Genomic DNA, 25,488 nt, shown 5'->3' on the forward strand with positions numbered 1-25,488 from the left:
GTTTTTCTTTTAAATAACACGATTTTAAAACTATAGGATGATGTGGTTTTCCTACCTACTCCAGGTAGTAAAAGCCACAACTGCTCAAAAAATAACAAATTATCAGGCCAGGCTTCTTTTTTTTTTTTTTTTTTTGTAAACTGGTAAATAAGGCAAAAAAACTTAAATAAGTTTTTTGGTAAACTGTTATACTCCCTTTGTTCCCAGCTGTGCTTCTCCATCCCCTCTTACCAGGCTCTTTTCTGAGACAGCTCTAGTTCCTCACTTGGCAAAAGTGTTTTCTACATCCTTAGGTTAGTTCAGTGAGCTGTATCCATGAGCCCAGGGATAGGTCTGAGTACCATAAATGCAGGGAGGGCATGGGAAGTGGAAGTGGAAGAGCAAGTCTTTTGGGAGATAGTTAGTCATTAAGGTAGGCTCAGCTGCATCATGCATTATGTATGATGTCTAAGAGAGTTTTATGTAGATGGGCTGCCTGTCTCCCAGACCAGTTGTCTTGGACTTGTTTTGTCTTAAGTGAGCTCAGAGCCATCCCCTCTGTGCCTGCTGGTGCAGTGTTATTCTCCACAGTGCCAGAGACGTCCTGGATCTCACCTGGAGATTTGCTCCCTGCTGCACTGTGGATTTTGGGCAGGTTGTGCTCTGAGCTCAGCATCGGATTTAACTTACACAGCTGCCCCAGAAGCACTGGCTCCTCCACCAGACATGTAAGCACATAAGAATCTTCCAAGTAGGGAAGCTTGGAGGATCTCAGGTTGTGAGTGAGGGACCAGCATCTCTGCAGATGTGTGAGCACTGCTTGCAGCATCCCAGCTCTGTGCTGGAGCAAGGCAGGGGCACACTGTGCTCACTGAGTTCTCTGGGAGGAGCACAAGGGCCCAGAGGCCAGAAAAGATCTATGGCATAGAAAAGAGAAACCAGTTGGAAAATCAAGGATCAGGACTTCAAGGAGGGGCAAAGTGAATGACAAAGTAGGGACAGAGCCTTTGCAGCTCTGTTTGTAAAAACTGACAGGGCTGCAGGGCTGCTGGAGAGCAGAATGCAGCCAACAGCTCTTACAGAGCCCTGGAAACACAGCTGGAAAATAATTGTGGAGGAAGGATATGAGGTAAACTGAGGCTTTTACAGACTATGAAGAGGAACAGGTAACAGCCTTGAACCTGGCCAGTATCCTGAGAACCACTGTGTAGAATGAGTCTACTACACCCTGGTTGATGAGCAGCCAGCAGGTAGGGAAGCTCCATGGCTGTTAAAGGGAGGGTGTATCTCGAGGGGAGGACTCCGGGGCTGGACTCAAATCAGGTGATGAACTCACAGGGTCCTCCCTGTTGGAGTTTGCTCGGGGTGGTGCTGAATTTACAAGCCTCCTGGTTCCATTGTCCTTGAGGTGGTGGGAGATACTGAGTGCTGTGGCTGAGGAGCCCCAAAGCGTTTTTAGCCCCCTCTAAAAGAAGAAAAAGAAAGAGCTGTGCCCCCAAAACAGTCAAGACCTTTCTCAGGTCAGTCTTAAATTCTTACCTCTACCAACAGCTGCTTCTCAAGCCCTGAGGATTTCCCTGAGCCAATTTAATGCTGGTGGTCAGACAGTTTAAACCCATTAGCTCCCAGCTATCTGAATAATTTCCTTCTTGGATCCCAGCACACCTGCAGACTGCTCCAACCAGAACTGCAGAGAACTGCCACGGTAACTGGACCTTGGCTCACTGCTGTGGCCTGTGTGGAGAGCACTCAAAGGCTGAAGAAGATGCCACTGGCTAGATCACTGTCCATAACATCTCTGAACGGGCTTCCTCAGTGGGATGATGATGACCTGCCAGTGGAGGACTTGTTGCTCTTTGAAGTTTCCTGGGAGGTTACCCACAAAGGTTTGTACAACACTTGGCAGTTAGTATTGCTGTTTCCAAGGGAGTGGAGAGAGGCATGAAGGGCTTGGACAAGTGAGGCATTAAAGGAGAGATTGGGGAAGGACAAGTGGGCTGCAGAGGCACTGCACTGGGAGGAGGGCGTGTGGCATCTGTGTGCAACTGCACGTTGTGTGTGGGCTGCATCTTCCTCTGCTTGTGTGGGATGAGCATAGTCAGGTTGTCTGTGTGTCTTTATGTGTTTCACCGCCAGGGAGAGGTTGTTCAAACATCCAAGTGATAAATCTGGATGTACAGATGTATGGATGTATAGATGTTGCTTTGTACACGTTTGTGTTTTACCTTCCATGCAAATTCACTTGGGAATGTCATGCGTGAAAACGAGGTGTAAAACAGATATCAGATTCAGAGAAGTTTAGAACATCCTGTGATTCTCCCTCAGCCTTCTAAAGCAGTGTGGAGAAAAGGTCAGACTTGGAAGAGGTATAAATAAATAAATATGGCTGCATTGCAGCTGCTGAACAAACGTCAGTGATCAGCTGAAACTCTTTTGGACTGCTCTTTGCAAACACAGCTTGTGCTTCATTTGTTCACTGCATGCAGCTGGTTAGGCAAAGGGCTTGTTAGGCAAAGATCTTCCTGCCTCCATTTCTAACTCACTCATTGAATCATCCCCTTTCAGGTATGTGTAGTTCACTAAGGGGGAACAAGCTCTGTTTCCACCAAAAAAAGAGAGTTATTTGAGTAAATGATCGACCCCATGTGTATTATTGTCCTGGCAGATAAACAGAGATTAATCAGGAAAGGGGATATATGATCTATTAAGAATTTAAAGGGGAAATATGTGGGAGAGGAGCAGGCAGTGCTGGTGTTTATCCCCATGAAGTGGGAATTACTATTCTGTTGTAGCTTCTGGTATTTAATCTGCGCTGCGGGGCGATTTTGCATTGCTCTTTTTAAAATGCTGAGCTGCATCAATACCAAAATGTGCTACAGAGTAACTTTTGCACTTTGAATCCCTGTGGGCTTCTTTTTCAGTAGCTTAAGTCAGATTTTTGAGTTAATTTACTAATGCCAGAACCTGGAGCATGCAGCATTCCCTTTTGCAGTGTGCATGATAAGTGAGCCTCTGGCAAGCAGATGGCAGCAGAAACCTAGGAAATTCAGGTGTTGTCACTACCATCTCTGAACTCCGTAGTATGTATATAAATATTCTGAGTCATCTGGACCCAGTGGTTGTGGCTATCACGCGGTATGTTTAAGAAAAAATAAAACAATTAGATTTGTCTGTTATTCCGGTGTGTGTACAAAGTGCAGTGAATTGTTGAATCATTCACAGAGCTCTTGTTGACGCCAAATCTACTGACACAGCTAAAATTTACTATTCTCACAATTTATGGGAGAATAAATATTCATGAGTGGATATTTATTCAGTTAGTTTAAAAATAAGGTGCCTTTAATTGTACCACTTACCAAACCCGTATATTTGAATAGGGCTGACAGAAGTAGTCATAGAAAGCAATTTCTTTGTTAGAATTGGACCTCTATGCAGAATTTCCTTTAACCAACCAACCTCGACTGGAAACACCTGTGCAAAAACTCTTTTTATAAAGAGAGTTTCAACCTGTTGTTCTGGTAAATTCTTGATACTGGGAGGTTTTTTTCTACAACTTCCAGGCAATCGAATGTCTAAGTCACGTGGTTAAATACCGTTCCGTGGTGACTTAACTTTTATAAACAGTTCTTGGAAAATGTTAGGGCACTGTGAGAGAGTAGCCAGCAAAGTACAGGGAGAGTCACCACAGAAGATATGTAGGCTTAGGAAATATACTGTATATTTTCCACCTCCTTAAGCAGAAGGAGGAATTATTTATTTGACAAAGTAGGGTGACCCCACATAGATTTAATACTGCTGCATGTTTCAGAGTTCGTTGTATATATAGAGAGTTGCTGTATATGTTCCTAATACAGAGGGCAAGATAAGAATTAGCTGGATTTATTGCCTGGCAAGCTAATTTTGAGCATTTAACATGAAGGTCTTGTTCTTCCTTTCTGGCAGTGTAAAGGTGTGTCAGAGTAGTAGTAGAGATCTACAAGTATCCATTATTTCCAGGGTCTCATCACTTCTTTATCAACAGCTGGAACAGTAAAGTTGTCCTTCTTTATTTTTTTATAATTTTTGAAGTCTAGATCATTTAATGTAATAAGGCAGAGCTTTCTACTTCTCCTTGTTCCCTCTTTATAATTTCTATCTTGGCTGCAGCCTGTGCTAAGTTACAACCTCTGACAGAAGTGTTGGAAAGCACTGGCCTCTCAGTTCCTCCTCTCTCTCCTCTTCTCTCTCTGGAGTAAGTAGAGATAAGGTAGCTGAAGGAGGGAATGGGAAATGAAAAAAGGCTCATTTTCCAGTGCCACTCTCCCTCTCATTTCCCCCAAGTCATGTGAAAAGGAACTTCCCAGCTAAACCAAGCACAACACTGAAATCCTCTTGCATTGAAAGTCCTCTGCCAAGGAAATGAGAAAGTCTAGTTTGTTTTGCAAGGTTTTCCTTGCTTTATGTGGCTTTTCACTGATGGGCAAGACCCATACTGGGAATTGGATCTACTCTGTTTCTGTGGCAGAAGGGCAAAAATGCAGGGCCCCAGTGCAGTGCCAGATATCTGGTGGTAAACATGGGGAAGCTCAGCATTTTTCACCCTTCCCCTTCTCTCCTGACCATCATGCCCCAGCAAAGCCAGGTCTGGTCATATATCTGTGGAAAAAAGGACTGGTTTTCCTTCCCCCATAACATGATCAATAAAAACTTTAAGGACAGGAGCAGAAAATGAAATGGCTACAAACAACATAGATCTTGTGTCTGCGTTGGGTTTGTCTGTTGTGGGTTTTCTGCCACATTAATGGGAAGGGCTGAGAATGTTCAAGATCTGGTCTGTTCTCTGTAAAGATGTCTTTAAAGTAATTCCAGTGATATTTAGATTAGTATCCTCTGCTGCACCACTAGCAGCTTTTAAATAGAAAATAGAAGAATGCTTAAAAATGCTGGGCAAACAGCCAGGTTGTATCATCATTCAGCTGTGAACAGATTAGCTCAAGAGTCACTGGTAGATGAATCTTAAATATTTTTTTCCATCCCCATTGGAATGAAGACTGTGCTAAAAAGAAAACTTGGTTCAGAGATCTCTGTACAGTTTCTCTGGTGAAAATCTGGACTCTTGGAAGTCAAATTAAGTCGATGGGACCAGGATTTTACCTCCTCTGTGTTAAATGTCTTTCCATGATGAAACTTCCCTGGGAGAAGGTGAATACTGTAATTTATGACACAGCTGAAGTAACACCCTTTGAGGAGTGGGGATGTGCTGGCATAAACTTGGCATGAGCACAGCATCAGAGCTCTGTGCAGCTCTAGAGTGGGGTGGTGTGTCAATGTCAAACCAATTTCTGATGAAATCTTATACATTGGGGATGATGCACACAGAAATAGCTTCTCAATTGTGGACATCTGTTACAAATTTCAGCTTTTCAGCATTATTTCAAAATATGCTTGGAATGCTAGAATTTCACAGAATGTAGAGAACTTCTATCTTCTGATAAGTCCTGGCCACAAACATAGCCCAAAATAATACATGAAAAAACATCTGCCATCTGAAGATTCTGGTTTTTTTTCCACCTGACACATCTTAGAACCTTATTCTATAAATGGTCCCCAGATGTTTCGACAGGCAATCAATCAATCAAATTTCGATCAGATATTAGAAAAAAAGAAGTTCAATCCCAATTGTTATCACAGCTGTGTAGACCAGAGGCACGTTCTGAGGAGAAGGGCAAAAGGGTAATTGATGTAATTATTGACTGTGGCAGTGAAGTCAGTCTGAGTCCTGAGCCTGGGGTCAAACTGCTCTCGTGGATCCTGTGGCAGATGTGGTTCTCAGGAAAGCTTTGGTGCCTTCAGAGTGGCCCGGTCAGGCCATGGCAAAGAAGCTGAAGAGCCCTGGAATTATTCTGGTCCTCTGTTATGTAGGAAAAGAGAGTGTGGAAAAGGTCAAACTTCTCTTAAATTAAAAAACCCCTTCTTTCCCAAACATTTTAGTTCCCCTTTCCATGCCAGTTTATTTTTTGCCTTAAAATAAAAAAGAAAGAATGGTAAGGAAATGAATGTGGGAAAACATTTATTGATTTACTTTTTAACTTGATTTAATTTATTCTGGTAGAAGAGTTAAGAACATATTTTAAAAAGAAATAATAGAAATGTTTTTCTTTCAAGGGCATTTTAAAACCCCTAAAACTTTAAATATTTGAATAAAGCATTTTGGTGAAGACCAGAAAATTAAACTATCTCTGTATTCATGTTTTACAGCTCACTCCCTATGTTTGTGATGTTCCAAACCAGTCCTCTGCATCTGATTTCTCCTGATTCTGCATGTATTTCTCATTTTTTTCTTTTACTGTTTTACTGGTTTTAAAACCAGTTTCAAAGTACAAAATTTCAGAGGCAGGATGCAGAAACTTGTAGCATTTTGGTACATTCCTGTTGTTTGGGAAGGTTTTCTGGTTATAATATGGCCTTAAAGCATCTTATTGGAGAAGAATAGGGAGGTTAACCAAATTGTTGCAAGTAATTTGAGAATTCTCCAAGGCTCCAAGTGAATATATCAACCCTGTTACTCAGTAGGATATTGCTTATTGGCACAGGTATTTCCAGGGAATTCAGAGTAACTGAGCATATATAAGCTATCTCTCAATGATATACAGTGTGCTCCTTGAATTTGCTATGGAAAAGTGTGATTTCAAAAGTCAATGCATTATTCTAGACATTGCTCTGTTCTCCTCAAGATGTCTTTTTTTAAGTTATACCCAACACTTCCCACATCCATAGTTTCACTTGCACAGTTTCCCTCCCCTGTCAATTAAAGCTTATGCACAGACATGCTTTGTGAGTCATATTTGCACAGTAACTGGGAAGACAAAAGCCAGTTTTGGGACCAGGTAACAGGGCTTTTTATCACAGCTATTTTCTGAAGAGTTTTTACAGTCCCTAAAATGTACTGGTTTTATAATTTATAGTGTAATATATATATATATAAAAATATATATCTATATTTTTACAAAAAATTGTAAAAAAAATAGCATTTTATCCTAAGTACTTCTCATTGCATTTCAGGCAAATCAATGCCCTGAAATGTTTTTTACCTAGCTGTAAATATATATTAACAAAAAGTTGTAAAATATTAGCATTTTATCCTAAGAACTTTTCATTGCATTTCAGGCAAATCAATGTCCTGAAATGTTTTTTTACCTTGCTGTGCAGCAGATTACAATGGCAGAGCACAGCACACTTTCCACCTTTTCCCTCATAAGAGGCTTTACCTACATTTGTTGGTGCTTTAGGACATACAAAACTCTGTGGAAAGAAACACTCAGCTGCTGGCTGTGCAAAATAAAGGTCCAGGCTCCACTCAGCCCATGAACTGCAGCTTCCTTATAACTCTTAAAATGAATATATGTGGAAATTCATCTCCTCAACTCAGTGTTGAACCCCTTGCAGTGTGAAAGAGGCTGATTTGCACTCCAGTGATGGGGGAAAGGCCCTTGCACCACTCTAGTCATATCCAGCTTTATCATGTTTTTATCTTTCATCTTGCAAGTCATATTTTCTCTTTTTTTTTTTTTTTTTTTTATTTCCTGGATCCCCAGGCTGCTTTGCACTCAACTCTTCCCTCATTCTGAGCTCTGTCCTCCTGCCAATTCAAACCATGACTAAGATTTCTACCAAGCCTCCTGTTTATCTGTGTTGGATTGAAGCCCCTTATGCCCATGTGATGTATTTACTGCTCTGTAAGAACAGACATATCATTCTAACTATCACTTTCTAGGTTGAATTTTCTGACTTGCCTCATATAATTAAAATTTTGTGTTTGTCTGAATCCAGGCTATTTGAGTAGAATCTCTCAGCTTGTGAGCAGAGGGAAAATACAGTGTCACTTACCTAGGATCTCTATAAATCCCTGTGCAAAGCAGCCATGGAAGTATATGATGACTATAAATTAATTTTTTAGGCTTTCTGGTCCTAATGAAGTGAAAAATAATAGTGTTATGCATAAATTTCCTTCTGCAGTTCCACGTCTATATGACATGAAACTCTAAAATTGTGAGCATGATTTAGGAACGCAGATCTGCAAGATTCTTGTCTTCTTAGGGCTTGAATTAATAAGGGTATTAATAGGTCTTGAATTACTAAGGAAAATAATTTATCATGCTAATTCTACTTAGTAAGCTGGTAGATTGGAGCTGCATCTGTTTTTCTTCTGTAAAATACCTAGAATCCTGACATGGAAATATTAGATCTAGGGATCCTTCCAGCACTGAAAACAAATGGGATATTTGTAGCAAAAAGGAAATTAAGTGCACAATTTCTTTTCTAAGAGCATAATTAAATATGTATCTCTCTCATTGGGTTCCTCAGGGCTGCCAGATACCAGGCTTTGCAGAAAGCTTCCTGTAGTTGTCAGGGGATACAGTTTAATTAATCTGGGAACTAATCTCCCAAAAAACTTCAGCCTGCTGTATTGTGAATAGTGGTTGGTTGTGGTAGATTTTTAAGGAAAAGTGGGTAACTTCTCAAGATTCTTGACAAATGCAATTGGGTGAGGTGCATTGACACCTCTGGATATCTCAGTACCTTGAAAAAAGTGAGCCTGGAGTGCCAGCTATGAATCACTGGCAACTTTCTGTGCTGATTCCATATGTAATTTTGATGTCACTGCTGAAAGGTGTAGCACAGTCTTCTTGCCTGGAGTATTGCCAAGGACAATGCAGACATTTATATTGTCAGCGTAGGCTACATTCATTCCAGCTTTAATAATTCTTTAGAATGATGATGGAACGAGACAGCTTCTGCTTTGAGGATATTGGTTTCTATCCATTTTTATCGTTAGGAGTCCATGACATCCATCAGTCCCTCAGCTTCTCTCAGTGGTTTGTGTCAAACAAACTGTAAGTGCCGGCTCGGATCTTACCACTTAATGAAAAATATGTTTGAAATTAGAACTGCAGCAATAAAAAAACCCAGAAGGCTATGCTTGGGATGCAGCAGAATCAATGAGCCCCAGGATTTGAATCCCTCAACTGAACAGTGAAGCTCTGATATCATTTAAGAGACTGAACTTCTGTTTATTTGATAGAGTCTGGGTTTCACTTAGAACCTACATGTGTGAAGTGGTTTAACTATAGGTGGGTTGCAGCTTATTACAGAGATCCGTGGCCTGTTCCCCTTTCTATATTTTGTTCTTTGTGATCTTCTTTTGCAGTGGGAGGCATTTACACTGTGATCCAGAGCAAAGCCAAAACGACAGCGGACGAATGGGGTGAAAACTATTTTCTGATCGGCCCCTATTTTGAGCAGAATGTGAAGACTCAGGTGGAACTCTGTGAGCCTCCCAATGCTGCAGTTAAGAAGGCAATGGACACCATGAAAGGCCAGGGGTGTCAGGTAATCAGATGTGCTGCTGCTTCCCAGGGCAACAAAGCTGACTGTGAGGAGATTACGGTTCGGGTTAATGCTCTTGCCGTTCCACTTGACACAGCAGTCCTGCTCAATGTCACCACGGGAGAGGCTCAGAACCCACTGTTAGAACAGCAGAGTCAATTCATTAAAAGTTATTTTTGAGGAAGAACCAGTTTATCCAATTACAGGTTTTAACTGCTTAATTGGATTAATGACTTATTTATCTAGTCTCAAGGTACGGTGAGATTTCAGTGGATATGGTATGACCTTACTTTGACTGAGCCCTTCATTCCACATTCTTGTGCTGGAGTGAGGAGAGGGTTCCACTAGCTTGTGGTTTTTCTTATGTAGCATTATACTGAGTTGAAAGCCAGGAAGGGACTTAAGAAAAGCACCCAGCTGACAAAGAATTGCTCGTTGCAACTTGTCCTAGGGAGCTGTCAGTTAAACCACAATGCCAGGAGTGAATTCATCCCAGTTTTTAACATGATTCAACACAATATTTAACCAGTGTTTTCTGTGATACCTCAGTCAAACCTTATGGCCTTTCCATGACTTAGTTTCTCCAACAATATACTAGGAATAAATTTCTTCCAATATCAATGAAAAGGATGGAATCTGCTGTGTTGATGGGTAGCTACTGAGGTGCAAGCACCTGCAGCCTTGGGGACAGCTGATGACCTGAAAATTGGTGGAAGATAACACATGCTAAGTTTGACCTCCTTTCTTGACAGCCTTCAGCAGAGATCTAGAACCTACCTTCACTCTGATTCAACCCTGAGGCCCTCAGGGATGTTAGTCTGCAGGAGGAAAAGCTGTCTGCTTATAATGTGTGCTGAACAGATGTGAGACAGCAGCAAGGAAGCATTTTTACAAGTGTCTGTGGCCAAGGGGCATGGCACACTTTAATATAAAAATTCATGAAGCTTTTGGACTGCCACCAGCTGTGGCTCTGGCAGTGTATTATCTCTCTTTGTAAGAGCAGTCCTGCTGTTATTAGGATTTAATGCCCTGTTTCATGTCATGCAGATGTGTGTTGCTTGATGAATATGTGCCACAGCTTGGGAAAGTGTCTACTGGGAACACTCAGGTGATGCTTCCATTGTTCAGGGTCAAACTAGAAGGTCTAATCTAACTTCCTTCTATCAGATTTTCATAAGTGATTGATCAAATTATCCATGTTGCCTCTGTTGCTTATAAAGAGGTGTCTCTGCAAACAGTGTAACACTCCTTTGTTTGGAAAACAGCTCTAGACTTGTGGGGCAGATGAACTGCAGTGCTGTACATACCCTTCATGCTGTTCCAGCAATAGGTTCCGTTTAATCAGCCAACTCTGCCAGACTCACATGTGCACTGTGCTGCTGGAATATTCATATACAGCAGCAAATCTGTCCCAGGGACGTCAAATATAGCTTTGATCTCAAATAATGACGCTGTAGTTTCCAGGAGCTGCACTTATCCTATTAACATTTATGTCTGGATTTTGCTTATGCATCACAATGGATCGTTTTAAACCAAGGGTTCCAAACTTCTCAGGTCAGGTGTGTCCCTTGCCACAACCTGACTACACATTTTGGTGAATAATCTGAATTTGTCTGGGTTCACACAAAGTCCCTGCTTTTTAACCTAATTTTCCTGAATAACGAATCTGGATCGCCTGAAATAAATACGTAAGTAGCAAAAAGGAGCAGACCTCTCTTTGTTACACCCTGTGTTTTTTGTGCAAACAGACCTGAGAACTTTCAGCTCATTTTTTCAAGACCTGACCTCTATTCAGCCTGTTGTAGCATCAGGGCTGGGTTCAACCTCTGAGGTCCCAGCCATTTTGATGGTGGAATTAATGTGAGATAATTGGACTGTGCAGACTGGTACAATCTGGGTACAGCTGGGTCACTTAAGGCAGTGAAGTTCTACACTCTTAGAGGTGTTTAAAGATAAAACAGGAAAGCTGTATTTTTAGCCTGATGTGGGTTTATGTATTAGTACACCTTTGGATTGATCCTTCCACTCTGCCAAATGGGAAGAATGAGGAAATATCATGGTAAATACAGGTATCCCCAGTGATCTGGCATAAATGGCAAAAGACTGGATACAAATATGACTGACAGAAAATAATAATTTTGAAATAAGAACAAAATCTAATGTTCTTCAATAAGAACATAAAGCTTCATTATTGAACCAAGTGCAGTCCTCCTAAGCTTTTTTTTTCTCCCCGTGGAAAAAAGGTTATTATTGCAATGAAAATCTAAAAGAAAGTCTTCAAAATAAAATGTTTATAAAAATTGTAGTTTCCTTTGTTCCAATATTACTCCACCTATTTTGCAAGGAAAACTGCAAGTCCTGGGTGTGTGAGACTGTGATCACATATTCCCTGTGTCAGATACTTTAGATCTGATGGATGAAAATCGTTGTTCTAACTTGCCTTTACATTCACTTTAACATTTTCTTTATTTTATTTTTCTTTATTTTTTAATATTTATTTATATTTTATATTTTGTTTATTTATTGTCTTTAACATAACCTCAACTCTTTTCTATAGGTCTTTTTTGGAAGATGGCTGATAGAGGGCAGCCCATATGTCTTACTGTTTGACATAGGATCAGCAGCTTGGAATCTGGACAGGTGGAAAGGTGAATTTTGGGATGCCAGCAACATAGGGATCCCCTATCATGACCAAGAAGCCAACGATGCTGTGATTTTTGGATCATTAACAGCCTGGTTTTTAAAGGAGGTACAGTTTTTAAACCTAGAGATTTTTAAACCTCAGCCTTGCCTGCAGACCAAAAATGCTCTAGGATGTGGTTCCTCTTCTCCACTTCAGAAACTATAATTTTAAGGAATAGGATGTAGGTCAACTTTGTATTTAAGTTTTAAATGATAGGTGGTCTTTTAACTATATTTTTCCAGGAGAAAGGCGAGGGGGCTGCCCGGTGTGATTTCTGCTGTGTCTTTATGTCACTTCCCACTGTTTCTTCTCAATTCCCTTATTCGTCACAGGATGCTCTTACAAGCAGGATCTCAAACTGCCTTTTTCTCTCCTGTGGAAGTGAAGATGTCACACTCCCAAACTGTCCTGGAAGCCAGTCAAGCCATGTCTCAGCAATCAGATACTGCCTTGAACAGGGCATATGGACAGACAGACAGAATTAATGGTACTGTGACTTCAGATGTCACTCTGAAGAGAGGAAGCTTAGTTAACCTGCAGCATCATCTCTCTGTCATAGATGCTAATGATTTTCTTATCCAACAAGAGCTTCAACAGCAGAAGAGCAAGTAAAAGGAAATAAAAGTGACTGTCCTTGCCAGAGCTCCCTGACACTGGAGGAAGATTGTTCTGAGGCACATCCTTGGGCTAAGGGTTGGGGCCGGTGGGAATCAAGACACGTGACCACTTCAGATGTTGTACTGTTTTGTCACAAGAAAGAAAGCAAGCACTTAAAAGGCATCATGTTAAAAAAAAAAAAGAAGAAAAAAAAGAAGAGGTTTCTGGGGCTGGGATGATGGGCAGGATAATGCATGTTTCATGTATGTTATTTCTATTTTCAGCTTTCCTGTCAGTTTGATGACAAGCCCAATATAATTGCCCACTTCCACGAGTGGCAGGCAGGAGTGGGTTTGATACTGTCTCGGTCTCAGAAACTTCCCGTCGCCACAATTTTTACCACCCATGCCACTCTGCTTGGGAGATACCTGTGTGCAGCCAGTATTGATTTCTACAACAATCTTGACCACGTAAGAGACATTTTTCTCATTATTTCCTTTTCTTTTAGCTAATCAGCTTCTGGCTCCTTTCTGTTTACTGTGCTACACTATATATTGTATTTTCTGTCTTGTGTGATCACTTGTGATTGACCCACATCTGAGTGATCAGTTGTTGGTTCCAGAGCACAAGAAATGGTATTTGTAAGACCATGAGGTGTCTACGCATGAGTGCCTTTTTGTCTGTGTCATCTGACAGGTCATCTTAAAGCTCAGTGGAAACTAGAACAGCATGAGTAACCAGGGAATGTAAAACCTATTCAGCTGTAGTCATCACTTGACCCTTCAGGTGCAGCCTCACAATACTCTTCCTTAATGAAAAGCAGCAGAAAAAATAACCAGTAGCCCCCTCTTGCTTAAAATACCCTGGAATTTTATTAAATTGTGGTTTTTTCTTTCCCCAGCCTATTTCTTAATTCTTGCAAGTCATAGTAAGTCTTTCTAATTTCAAGCATTTCAGGTTAGGCCTTATTTGTAACTGGCAAACGTAGGAAGTATTTTCTGACTTCAAAGGAGACACACCTGTTTCTTGGAATTTTTGTTAACTGTCTAGTGGTTTTGTGTTTTCACTGTTTTCTTTCCACTCAAAGCATTACAGAAACCAACCTTTCAAGGACCCAAATGTCTTTAGCACTGCCTTCAGCAGAGGTGCATTGCATAAGCTGGGATTTCTAATATGGTCACAGACAAAACTGAATTAAAGAGACTTTTGCATTCCAGCACTTAGTGAGGGTAGAGGTAGTTAAAAGAAGTGCCTTGTTCATTGTGCATGTATTTTCTTGGCTGAAAGCAGTGAAGAAAATTACTCAGATGTTTGAAGCTTGACACACTGTGGAACAGTGTCTTCCAAAGACAAGGCCTGAGGAGTTTGTACTGCTGGCCTTATTCAGAAATACAGAATCTTAGAATCCTAGAATAGTCTGGGTTGGAAGAGACCTTAAAAATCATCTCATTCCACCCCCTGCCACGGGCAGGGACACCTTCCACTAGCCCAGGTTGCTCAGATCCCCATCCAACCTGGCCTTGGACACTTCCAGGGATGGGGCAGCCACAGCTTCTCTGGGCAACCTGTGCCAGGGCCTCCCCAACCCTCACAGGAAAGAATTTCTTCTTGATATCCAATCTAAACCTACTCTCTGACAGTTTGAAGCCATTCCCCCTTGTCCTGTCACTTCTGTCTGTCAGAGCTCTCTCCATCTATCCCCTACTAAACCCAGTCTCCTAAGTTAGAGATGTTTTTAGGTGCATTAATGAGGCAGCACTAATAACCCAGTCAATGAGTCTAGACATTCCTGCTCCCTCATGCTCTCTTTAGGTGTATATATGCAAAATCTAGCTTTAAAGGTACATTAAGTTATTTTTTACTGGACAGAGCTGGATTGAAAGGACTAAACACATGTGATTTTAGGTTTAACTCTTGAGGAAGTGGGGATTTTTCATTTATTCACCCTTGCATTCTTACACATAACTTGTTAGTAAGGAAACAATAGTAAAAAAAAATGGGAGGCATTCAAAATGAGAAATCAGTGTTAAAAAAAGAGAATCTTGATTGTTTTACTTAAAATTTACTTAAAATAATACTATGTCAGAACCTTACCTTTCTTTCAAAAGGAAATTCTAAAAACCAATGTTGATTTCTTTTGCTTCTGGTTAATTTGGTGAGCTGCAAGAAGTTCAGAAAATAGTCTGTTTTTCTCAAAAGCAACCCTTTTCCCCCCTGCATGGTAACTTTGGGTGCCTCACCCTTTTCTGTGCACTCAAAACAAAAAGTAATGATCTCACCTCAGAGTGGACTTGCAGATTTTAGTATATTTATAACCTAGCCACAGTAATAATATATTTTTTTCTGGTCACACATGGCATGGAACACTTTATGTGAGAAGGTACTGTCCACCCTTCTACAAAGCTTCACAAATTTCATTGGTAACCATCAGCTACATCATAAATACAGAAATGTCTATTCAGATTTTATTCTGAGAATATATGGAATGAAACATAAGTGTCAGTTTAGAGTATTACTGTAAACTGCTGTAAATAATATTTAAGGGAAGAAACTTGTGAATATAGTAATTATGCTTTATACCCTCTGTGGATTGACATTTAAAGGTACCAATAGAGGAAATTATGCCAAGCTGTTACACCAGTGTTTAATGTACTTAGAGGGTGATAAAGCTGTTCCTGACAAAATTAACTATCTTAGTGAGGGGTCCTTTGCCTGTAAAAAGGTCAGCTTGGCCCAAAAGTCAGTTGAGAAATGAGAGGTTGATCTACTGTAATTAAATGATACAGAGAGATAGATCTTCAGACTTTCTTGTTGCTGCCTTCTAGCAGCAAACTATTAAGGTCAAACAAACAATTTTTCAGTGAAGAACATTCTTTGGGGCTTTGTCATATTTAATCTTTGGAGGAAACAATATATTTTTAGGGCATATACTCCCCTCTCATCCTGAAGTAAAATATCTGGTTTTCCTATTTCAGTGTTATGGCATAAATTTCTTCCTTTGAAACATAATCATATTGAGTTCTCATGTTTGACCCATGTTTCATGGTTAAAGCACGATTTCCACCAGCTTTAAGTGTAGCAGCTGAGATAGGTGAGAAAGATGCAGCTGTAGGATGGGCTGTGCCAGATGTCACAGAAAAATGGTTGCAGCACAGAAGGGAAGTGTGTGGCCCAATTGTGCCTAGAGGCAGTCAGGCATGTACAGCTCCTGTGGAGAAAAGAGGAAACCTCGTGTTCCCTTTCCTAGTCCCCAACACAGTCCACAAGAATTTGTCTGGTAGGGAGAGTTTTACACTTCCCACGCAGTGCAGGACTCTTCCACTGCAGTGTAAAACCACCCCTGTAGATAGGCAGGACCAGAAGATACAAGATCAGCAGTCCTGAACTGCAGGCTGCCAGAACTCTGCGTTTCATGAGCTGAGGGCACTTGTCAGCCTGCAATTTGTAAGAGGACATTTTCTGGGTGAATGAAAACCTACTCGAGCTGGCAGAGGCAAGCTGTGGGTTTTTGGAAGACAGGAGGGTGCACAGTGGGTGTAAGACTGTAATGTTGTGTGACTCCTGGCCTCCTCCTGAGCCATCTGCTCCTTGCCTGTCAAAGACAGGATCCTGGTTCTAACACAGCATTCCAACCTAACAACTGGATGACATTAACAACTGGATGTGGCACTTAGTGCTGTGGTTTATTTGACAAGGTGGTGTTCAGTCACAGGCTGGACTCGATGGTCTTGGAGAACTTTTTCAACCTTAGTTCTATTACTCTAGGATTCTGTGACTACTGTATGAAATGATACAATTCTTGTATTCTTACAGTATTGACTGGGGGACTGGGGGAAATTTAGCTGCCTCTGCTGCAGTGCAAACCTGGATGTTAAACCCTTAGCACGTGCCCAGGAGCAGAGTGAACACCAGAAGCAACGCTGTCATGTCCAAGCCAGTGTGTAACAAACAGACTGGCCATGTCTCAGCTAAAGAACCCTGAGGCAGTAACCATCTAACAGGCTATTCAGTGAACATTTTACTTCCTATATCCACATTTAAATCACTCTGGTCCTGGAGGAAGGAATGGAGGGAAAACAAAAAGAACAAAATCGAAGGTGACTTGCCCAGTAACTGGCAGTGTGTGATATTTTTATCTACCTTTAAGCATATCAAGATCCCCAGGTAGATGACTGGGTCAGGGACTGCCAACCCTTCCTATGGATTACTGACTTGAACTCTTCCACAGGCAACACTTTATAATTTCACTAACAAATGGAGTGTGTTATAAGCTTAATTCCCCACAGAAGTTTAAGAGGTTTTGTAGGTCTAAATAGTCCAGCAAACTGGACTAATTCTCCCATTATCCCCATGTCCAGTGCTTTTACACTGGTGAGTGTAGGGTTATGCTTGTTGCCAAGATAAACTGAACCAAAAGAGCTAATCCAGAAGTTAGGAAGTTCTGTGAAAAAAAGTTCTGAGTTTGTAGAGCCTTTTTCTCTTCAAGAGGAACTGACCCCTCAGCTGAAGATCAAGAATGTTAATCTTTTATTGCTTTCCCCATTAAGGGGACTGGCTTATTTAGGGTTTCTTTTGGTCTCATTTCATCCCTTTAGGGTTTTAAATAGACCAACATTTTTCATAAATTGACTGAGAGGCAGTCCAGGCAAGCTGATAGGTGAATAGACAGCTTGTTTTGGCAAATGATTTAACCTGGAATTTCATTTGAGGGGTGACCATCTGAATGGTTTTGGGAACCTGGCATAATGGAGAAGTTTGTAGGCTTCAGCCTGTGATACTTCTTACTAGAAAACCCATTTGAGTTAAAACAGAAAAGTGCTGCAGTGAGAAGAAGGAAAGCTTAGTCTTATTCTTCATTGCTTTTTTCCTTAGATTACCCTGCCACGTGTAACTCTTCTATTTAGAACTTGCAACGTTTTCATTGGGCTCATGCAAGTGCAGCTGAGTCTAGTTTGCAAGGTGGTGGAAAATCCTGTCCCAAGAGGTATGAAAGGAAGAGTACTAAAAATCCCAATGAAAATGAATAGTCAAGAGGTTTCATGCTGCCAATATCAGAGCACAGGCTCTCATTCCAGCTAGTGCTGCACTGTCCAGGCTGTCACTGAGCTCTCTGTGATACAAAGCTGATCCTCTTTGTCAGCAGAGCAGCTCATGGAAATCTGATTTAAGCCAGGAAGTGTAGATTTCATTCTCTTTTGGCATTGCAGAGCTATACCAGAATGAAAGGTCTATTTGCACAAGATAACAGTCAATGGGAGGTAAATTTGACGTAAGCTGGATTTTAAAAGAGTCATTCTTACATAAATCAGACACTGGCAGCCAGTCAGATTATGCTGGAAACAGAAGTCTTTTCATTCTTCCTTTCGGTAGGTGAGGAATTTGAACTTCAGACCTCCCTCTGACTGTTCCTGATTCCACTGCAGCATCACTTTGAACTTGAGTGTGCCGCTGATTTAAAAGGCCAGAAGAGATTATTTCATTCTCTGTCTAAAATCCTCAGTGCATCAAACATGTACCTTTTTTTTTTTTTTTTTGAGATACAGAATATTTACAAAAATGTTATGCGGTCTGAAGGTAGGGCTTAAGTGGTGAGGGTAGCCTATGTTATTTCTGCAAAGGTATCATAATGTTTTATTCAGGAAAATTACATATTTTAATTCCAGTTTGAATTTGTACTGGTTAAACTTCCATTGGTTTTCATCATACTTTTTTTTCTTTAGGAAAGCATAGTCTAGTATCAGAATCTAGAGATTCTATGCGGACTGTGCCAAATTATCTGTCTTTCAGAAAAGTATTTACGTAGCCAGTATAGTCCTTCCTCCTTTTCCACTCTCAAATCATTCTTCTTGTACTTTGGGAATATTTGGCGCTTTGTCTTTATCATTTTGAAGTAGGAATGTCAAATTTGGGTTTGCTACTTCAGTGACTGTTCACTGTTTCCAGAAGAAACATAACACCTGCATCCCATAACTACTTGATATTTGGTTTTTTTCATTCAGCGATTATCTTAGCTGTCTTTAGCAGAATGTCATGCTGGAAGGTTCAGTGATTACCTACTGTGCCTCCTAACATGTTAAATTTTAAGACATGAATGAAATGTTATGCTCATTACATGGATCCATAGAACAGATAGAAATGACCTGAAATTTTTCCTCAGGATTGCACTGCAGCAATTGAAGTTTTACCCCAAAAGCATTGAGCCTGTGGAACATCTTCCTGTGCTGCTCTGCAATTAGACTGGCCTCATAAAGGAGTAATTTCCTCCTGTAGTTCATTCCATCTTGTAAATTCTAATAATCTGCTTGGTTTCTAACAGTCAGAGCAGGAGGGGATCCTCACCGGGAGAAGCAGTAAAATATTTACAGGGGAGTAGATATTGAAGGAGTCTTTAACAATCACTGAGGGACGAAACAGTGGGGCTCGATGATGTTAGGGGTTTTTTCCACCCTAAATGGGTCTGCAAAGAGTTAATTTGCTTAGATCTGTTTTCCTCTGGATGCAGCTTTCCTTGGTGGCTTTGCTCGTGTTCCCCACTGCTGGTAAGAGCAAACAAACAGCGGTCAGCATGACGCACTTCACGGCTGGTTTGTTTTGCTCCAGCTGGACATGAGGGAAATGGAACATAGTTCACAGGTGCCTGAGCTGGGGTGGACGTGCACCCAGAGGGCAGAGCCCATTGCTGGGCAGGAACACTGGTTTGGGGATGAAGAGCAAAGGTGCTGCTTCATTTGGGCAGATTGGCTCCACACAGCCCCATATTGCTTCTAATTCTGGAGCTGAGATTGGCACAGCAAGCTCAGCTGTCTTTGCACAGGGCTGTGTGGACTAAATTTGTCACCTGTCTCATCAATTAATTTTCATTTAACCTGCCCTTCAACTTGTCTGAGGCTATTTTCACTTGTCTAGCCTGCTCAGGAGTGCACAGTTCTTGCTCCACATTATTAGGTCAGAAGTCGGGGGCTTGCTTTACTGATTGGTGGTGGAAGCTGCTGGAGAGTGAGAGCAAATGAAATGTGAGAACTCCCTGTCCTCTGTTTGTTCTTCCTAATAGCCCTGGAATTGTGTACCTTTGCAGAAAAATGCCAAAAGTCATGCAAGCACACGCAAAATAAAATATTTCCCATTTCCAGAAGATGAGACAATGAATAGCAATGAAGAAATAAGCACTGATATGTGTTATATGTGTTAAATGTGTCAAGTGCTTTCATGCAGTCAAAGAAATAAAAGCTGGCTAGAAATAAGCCATAGTACTTAACAGTTTTTTATGAACCTTTCTCCTAGTGGTGTTGGAGGGAGTGTTTTTCCACAGTTAGTGAACATGCCCCAAATTCAGCTTTTAATTACATTTAGTAATTGAAACCCATTCTTGCTGAGAAAGAGAAAAGAGAACAAAAACCCTTGAAAGTTTGAGCAGCTATTTGTTTGCTAGCAATTTACAGATTATTTTTAGTACAAAGATGTATTTGAAAAGACTTCTACAGTTCTGATTGCAGTGGTGCCCCATCCTGTTTGTGTGTTTGTCCAGCATGTGAAAGAACTGTCCCATTTTTGTGGTTTTTTTTCTAGCACAGAATGTGTGAACAATCAAATACTCAGTTAAAAGCTGCGTGTGACTTGGTTTAGGGTAAGTGATGCACAATGCTAGAGATTTGTGGCACCCTAACAAGTCAAATTAATTTACCTTTATTTTTTCTTTCTCTGCCCACCTACTCAGTGCTCCTTCTACCATTCAACTTCTGTGACAAATGAGATATATGTCCTAGAGAAAAGATCATTTAAGATTCCCATGGGGAATGTTGAAAATATGATATTTGATGATACAACTGAGAAATAGTAGCATATTGTAGAGTGTATTTCCTACCTTTTCTAAAAATCTCTTTGGGAAACTTAGAAACTCTTGATATAGGGGACCATCAATACCAAAATAAAGCATCTAGTTTCTCTAGAAGTTTTCAGCCAAGATTTTTCAAGAGTTCTTTTTTTTTTGGTCACATTAGGGTGGCATTTTCAAGTAAAAGAGTGGAAGCCACTTTCTCACAAGTAGTGTACCACCGCTGCAGAATTAGTGCTCAGTGGATAAAAGCACTTTCTTAGCAAAGCAGTTGTAAGATATCTGTAGCTACATCTGTATCTATACATGTCCAAGTAAAAATTAAAAGCTGTTTGCTTAAATCTAGTCTCCCAAAATGGTTCACATTTGATCAAATTTCTTATAAATGTTCTGTACCAACATTAAGCACCTACTTTGCAGGAAAGGTCACGGTCTGAATAGGTTTATTCTGGCTGAGTTCTAAAGTGCTGGAAACAGAGGTTACACAGTCCTAACTATAGAAAGTGCTGTCTGCCCTGCCTGTAATAATGGTTAAATCTCTTACAGGCAATGAAGTTCCACAGTCAAATGCAATCAGAGTCAGACCGGGCAGCATTAGGCAGCGATAACGACAGAGCTCATTGAGAGTCACTGTCACTCTCCATGGAACTCACACAGTCTGTTTGGTGCCCCTTCTGTCAACCTTAGGAGGTCAAGACTTCTGTTCCCATAAGTGAAACATCATTTGAGACTAAGAGGATTGTAATTTAGTTGAAATCATTGACACCTTTTTTAGACTCATTGCAGCGGTTTTGCAGTGGACATCTGAGTGAACATTTGAACCTTTAAGCTCGGTAGGTGTTGTGTTTTGTCTTTGCATCAGGATGATATAAGCTCAGTAAAAAAAAAAAAGGAGTAGCTGCACGGTTGAAAGGTGATTCAGAAATGCTTTGGTATTTGGGGTGGTCTCATCTAGAGGTTTTAGCTTAGAAATTAATGGAGTTAAATTGAAATACAAGAAGCAGGAAATAACAGTGATGAAGTTGGAGAAAGAACATCTCTGAGTATCAGAAAATATCTCATTTTCTATGTTCTTTGTTCCCTCAGGAGCTGTGTCTGAGTCTTTATATCCTGCCTCTCCACCACAAGTCAGAATCACCTCTCTATGATTCCCACCATTCTACCCAGTCCCCAGGTTCTGTCCTCATCCTCATTCCCTTTTCCTTCTCTCCCCTATACCTTCAGTTACCAGCAACTGCCCTGCTCTCCCAAGTTTTCCTACAAGCCCTTGCAAGATGCAGTATGATATATTGTCAACCAGCAGGCCAAATACCACAGACCCTTACCTTTCATGGGATCATTAATCTAGTTGTCCTTCCATTGTAGAGTTGCCATTTTTTCAAGAACATGCAGGAACTGAGACCTCTCTTGCTCCTTCAAACCCTTTGAAGTTGATAAAATAGTTCAAAAACCAAAAATGACAAAACAGCAGAATTATCCCACGATTCTCATTCCCTGGGGAAACCGAGCTTGGCACGAGAAACCTTCTTTGAGGTAATAAGTCTGAGGAGCACATCACACAGGTGTCTTTGTTTGTTTGTTTTATTATTTACCAGTTTGACATCGACAAGGAAGCTGGAGAGAGGCAGATTTACCACCGGTACTGTATGGAACGGGCGTCTGTGCACTGCGCCCATGTGTTCACCACAGTCTCACAGATCACAGCCACAGAAGCAGAACATATGCTTAAAAGAACTCCTGGTAAGACTCAAATTGGTTTTTTTGCTATATTTCCTCCTACCATCTACATTTGCTTAGATCAAATGAACGTAATAGAGACAGAGAATAACCAACTTTCAAAATCCACGTGCAGATGATATCACTTGAAACACATTCTAGCAGCATGTACTGTAGTCCAGAAGAAATCAAGTTCAGCATAATGACTGCTTCCAGTACCATTTTAGAAGAGCATTAATTTAATTCTTTTCAAGGACATCTAGCTTCAGGAGCTTTGTCTGTGGCAGGGTTTCCATGCTCTTAGGGCCAAACCATGAAAAGTTTCATACATATAATATTTTCTAAAATAGTTGAGTTATGTACCCAACAGTTTGTCTGGTTTTCCCCATTGTATTGGCCTGATAAAATATGAAATTTCAAAACCTTTTTGTATTCCATGCATGAAGTTTGAGCAAGGTGATGATCCCAGTCTGATGTGCAGGTAAGCGTCATGAGGGGAAAACTGCACAACGATTTTGGAGACTATTTAAGCAGGTGTGTTCACACTTTGGTTATTTTAAGCTAAGCAATACTCAAAAGGATTTATTTTCTTGTGGGTTGTGTTTTGGTTTTTTTTTTAGATTTTTTAGGTGATTTGCAGTGCTAATTATAGTTTGGGATTGTTATCTTTGTTAACTTCAATGGTTCAAGCCACATCGTGGTTCATGAATCAGAACAAAAGAGATGTTCCTTGAATCCTTTGCCTCATTCCTGACTGTCAACTTAGATTATTTTAAACTTAATTTTAAACATGACAGTCATATCTTCTTAAAAGTCGCTTAAGTGTTCAGTCATTTAAACTGGGATATCTCTGAAAGGTCTTGATTTTTACAAAGTGCAGAGCACTCAGCCTCCGAAAATTAGACTTCTGAAGCTGTTTTATATTGGGATGAGGCTTCTCCTCACAACAGCTGCCCTTGAAAATCATAGTTTATGTTTTGGGATTTTAGGAGACTGAAATGAGTCTGAATCCAGTTTAATTTGGGAAAGAAAATCTGCAGACTGATCACAGATAAAACATCAGCTGAAGCTGAAGAGAATTCCATGCACAGACATTCACAGGCCTGAGCTTTTTGTGATTATTCTTGCAACTTTGAAGAAACCAAGTAAATATGTTTAATATTGGGGTTAAAAAATTACTGGCACGTATCATGCTTCATGTTGACAGAGCTAGATAGAAATTCAATAGGAATTGCCATCCCAAATCCTAGGAGACAACTATTAGTGGAAAGTATGTTTTGATGGGAGTAAGTACTTTACTAGTTTCTTTGAATCCTGGACCACAAATAAACTGTGTAGGAGTCTATTCTCATACTATTTATTCTCTCTGAAGTTTTGAAATCCACATTGGCTGTTTGGAAAGTTCAGCAATCCTTCCTTGAGCTTGAATTCTGAAGAGGAACTTGAAAGCTGAAAGTATGTGTATGTTTCTCAACCCACTTTAAAAACTAACTTTTAAAAGGGGGATGAAGAATTGGCACAATGAAGTTTTATTTGCATTTATTGAGAGATAAACTTTGTAACCACATTGTTAGCTAAAAATAACTGAGAAATGTGCCAAGTAGAGCTGTCTCTGCTACTTCTCTTTAACATTAAACTTGGATTATAATTTGAATTGTAAATCTTATCACTTGGAAAAGTCCCTTTAAAGTTAGTGAACCTGATTGCATAGGGAAAGTTTGCACCAGGACAAAAGCCCATTTGCCAGCCTAAATCTGGCAGAATGACTGCTTGTTATTATTTGACCAATATTTTATCAAATCATATTTGTCAAAAGTTTGAGTCTCTGATGTTGAACCTATTTTCTTTGAAGTATCAAGCAAGATTCTGTCAGTGATCATAAGCTACATTCCCGTGATTTGATATTACAGGATTTCTAATGTTTTCATTCAGGTATGAAACATTTTTCTCACTGGCAGTAGAGAAGACTTTGAATCAAAATTTCAAGAGACTTAGGTATCATTTGAGGGCTAGAGCTAGGCTTCCTACCTGTATATATTTGATCAAAATCATAGAAGAAAACTCCGAAAAAAGTGTGAGTCAACCCTCTGACTTACCAGCAGAAAACATCCTACTGTACCAATATTACTTAAATTAATGCCAGTTTCTTTCCTATAAATTCAGAAGTCAAAACATTCTGCTTTGACCTATTTGGGACAATTTTTTGAACAAAAATGTCATTAATTCATTAAACAACAAGAAAACACTTGGCACAGGGACAAAGCTCTTTTTTATCACTTCTTCCCCAGGGTGAGGGCACGTTGCCTCACACAGGTTCACAATGTTACTGTTTGTTGAGCAGAAATAGTGAACCGGGTGCTTTGGGCCACAAAGTTTGTTCTGCATCTCAAAACCTTAACTAAGATATGGATTATCCTGATGAAGGGGTAAATGAACCTGCAGTTAAATCAGAGAACGTTGGAGCAGGTTATGCACAGGCTGCTACTGGTGACTGAGAGGGATCAAGACTCCCTGAAAAATAAAAATAAGTGTGAGAGAGGAAACTGGCCAGAAATACCCAGTCAGGCATTTTTAGTTTACTGGGAAGAGTTTGAAATGGTTGTATTCTCAAAACTATGTCCTGCAGGAGCCTGTTCTTCCACTCTGGACAAAGAGCAGGGCAGAGGAAAGAGGAGGTATGTGGTTAGTAAAATTAAGGGAGGATGTTTCTACTCTGTTGCCTCCCCACTCATATGGGGCCACAGAGGTCTTTGTTCAGAGAACTTTTAAGTGCTGGGCAGGGGAAGGTAAAAGCACAAGTTTTCTTGTCAGGCCCACCAAGACTGTCCTTTTTTTTTCATGGAGAACCAAATCTTAAGTACCTAGCAAGTAAAGATTTCCTGGTCTTTAGTTCTAAATGTGGTATTCCAAGACAGATCCATCAAAATTTTGGGTAATTTGCTAATAAAGGTTGAATTTTTATCTACTGCTGTTTAACCATGAGTGTTTCAGAAGTCTTTACAAGATGAGGTTTAGTCAGAGATCACTTACCTGCAGGAAAACACATATGTTGCTGAAGTAGCCTTTAAATTTCAAAGAAGTAATTAAAAATGGCTGTGGCATCCGCATGAAAAAATGTCAGGCAAGTGTAGCGGATAGCATATGGAGAATTGATTGTACTTACTTTAAGATCATCTTGATAGGGGATGAACCAGAAGAACCATAGGTGTTTTAAAGAAGTCTCCATAATTCTCTCCAGAAGTAGGAGACTTTTTTATCAGGCCAGATGTTTAATGCTAGACATGTGAACTTCTATGAATGGGGGAAAGGACAGGAA

General features: G+C 40.4%; 1 protein-coding gene across 3 annotated transcripts in view; it reads left to right on the forward strand.

Annotated features, from left to right (window-relative positions):
- The first annotated feature begins 1,338 nt into the window (after window positions 1-1,338).
- The window catches only part of GYS2 (glycogen synthase 2), a 41,729-nt gene continuing 17,579 nt past the window's right edge, over window positions 1,339-25,488 (forward strand). Inside the window, exons 1-6 of one of the 3 annotated variants that reach the window (XM_027660725.1) lie at window positions 1,339-1,499; window positions 1,640-1,865; window positions 9,167-9,348; window positions 11,903-12,094; window positions 12,910-13,095; window positions 22,052-22,196. In XM_027660725.1, coding sequence (XP_027516526.1) covers window positions 1,745-1,865; window positions 9,167-9,348; window positions 11,903-12,094; window positions 12,910-13,095; window positions 22,052-22,196 — 826 coding nt within the window. In that variant the 5' untranslated portion in view covers window positions 1,339-1,499; window positions 1,640-1,744. Of the gene's footprint in view, window positions 1,866-9,166; window positions 9,349-11,902; window positions 12,095-12,909; window positions 13,096-22,051; window positions 22,197-25,488 lie in introns of all 3 variants that reach the window. The other 2 variants (XM_027660724.1, XM_027660727.1) reach the window with 2 other exon arrangements.

This window comes from Corapipo altera, unplaced genomic scaffold, assembly GCF_003945725.1.
Source record: "Corapipo altera isolate COAL_440 unplaced genomic scaffold, ASM394572v1 239, whole genome shotgun sequence".
Lineage (NCBI taxonomy): Eukaryota > Metazoa > Chordata > Aves > Passeriformes > Pipridae > Corapipo > Corapipo altera.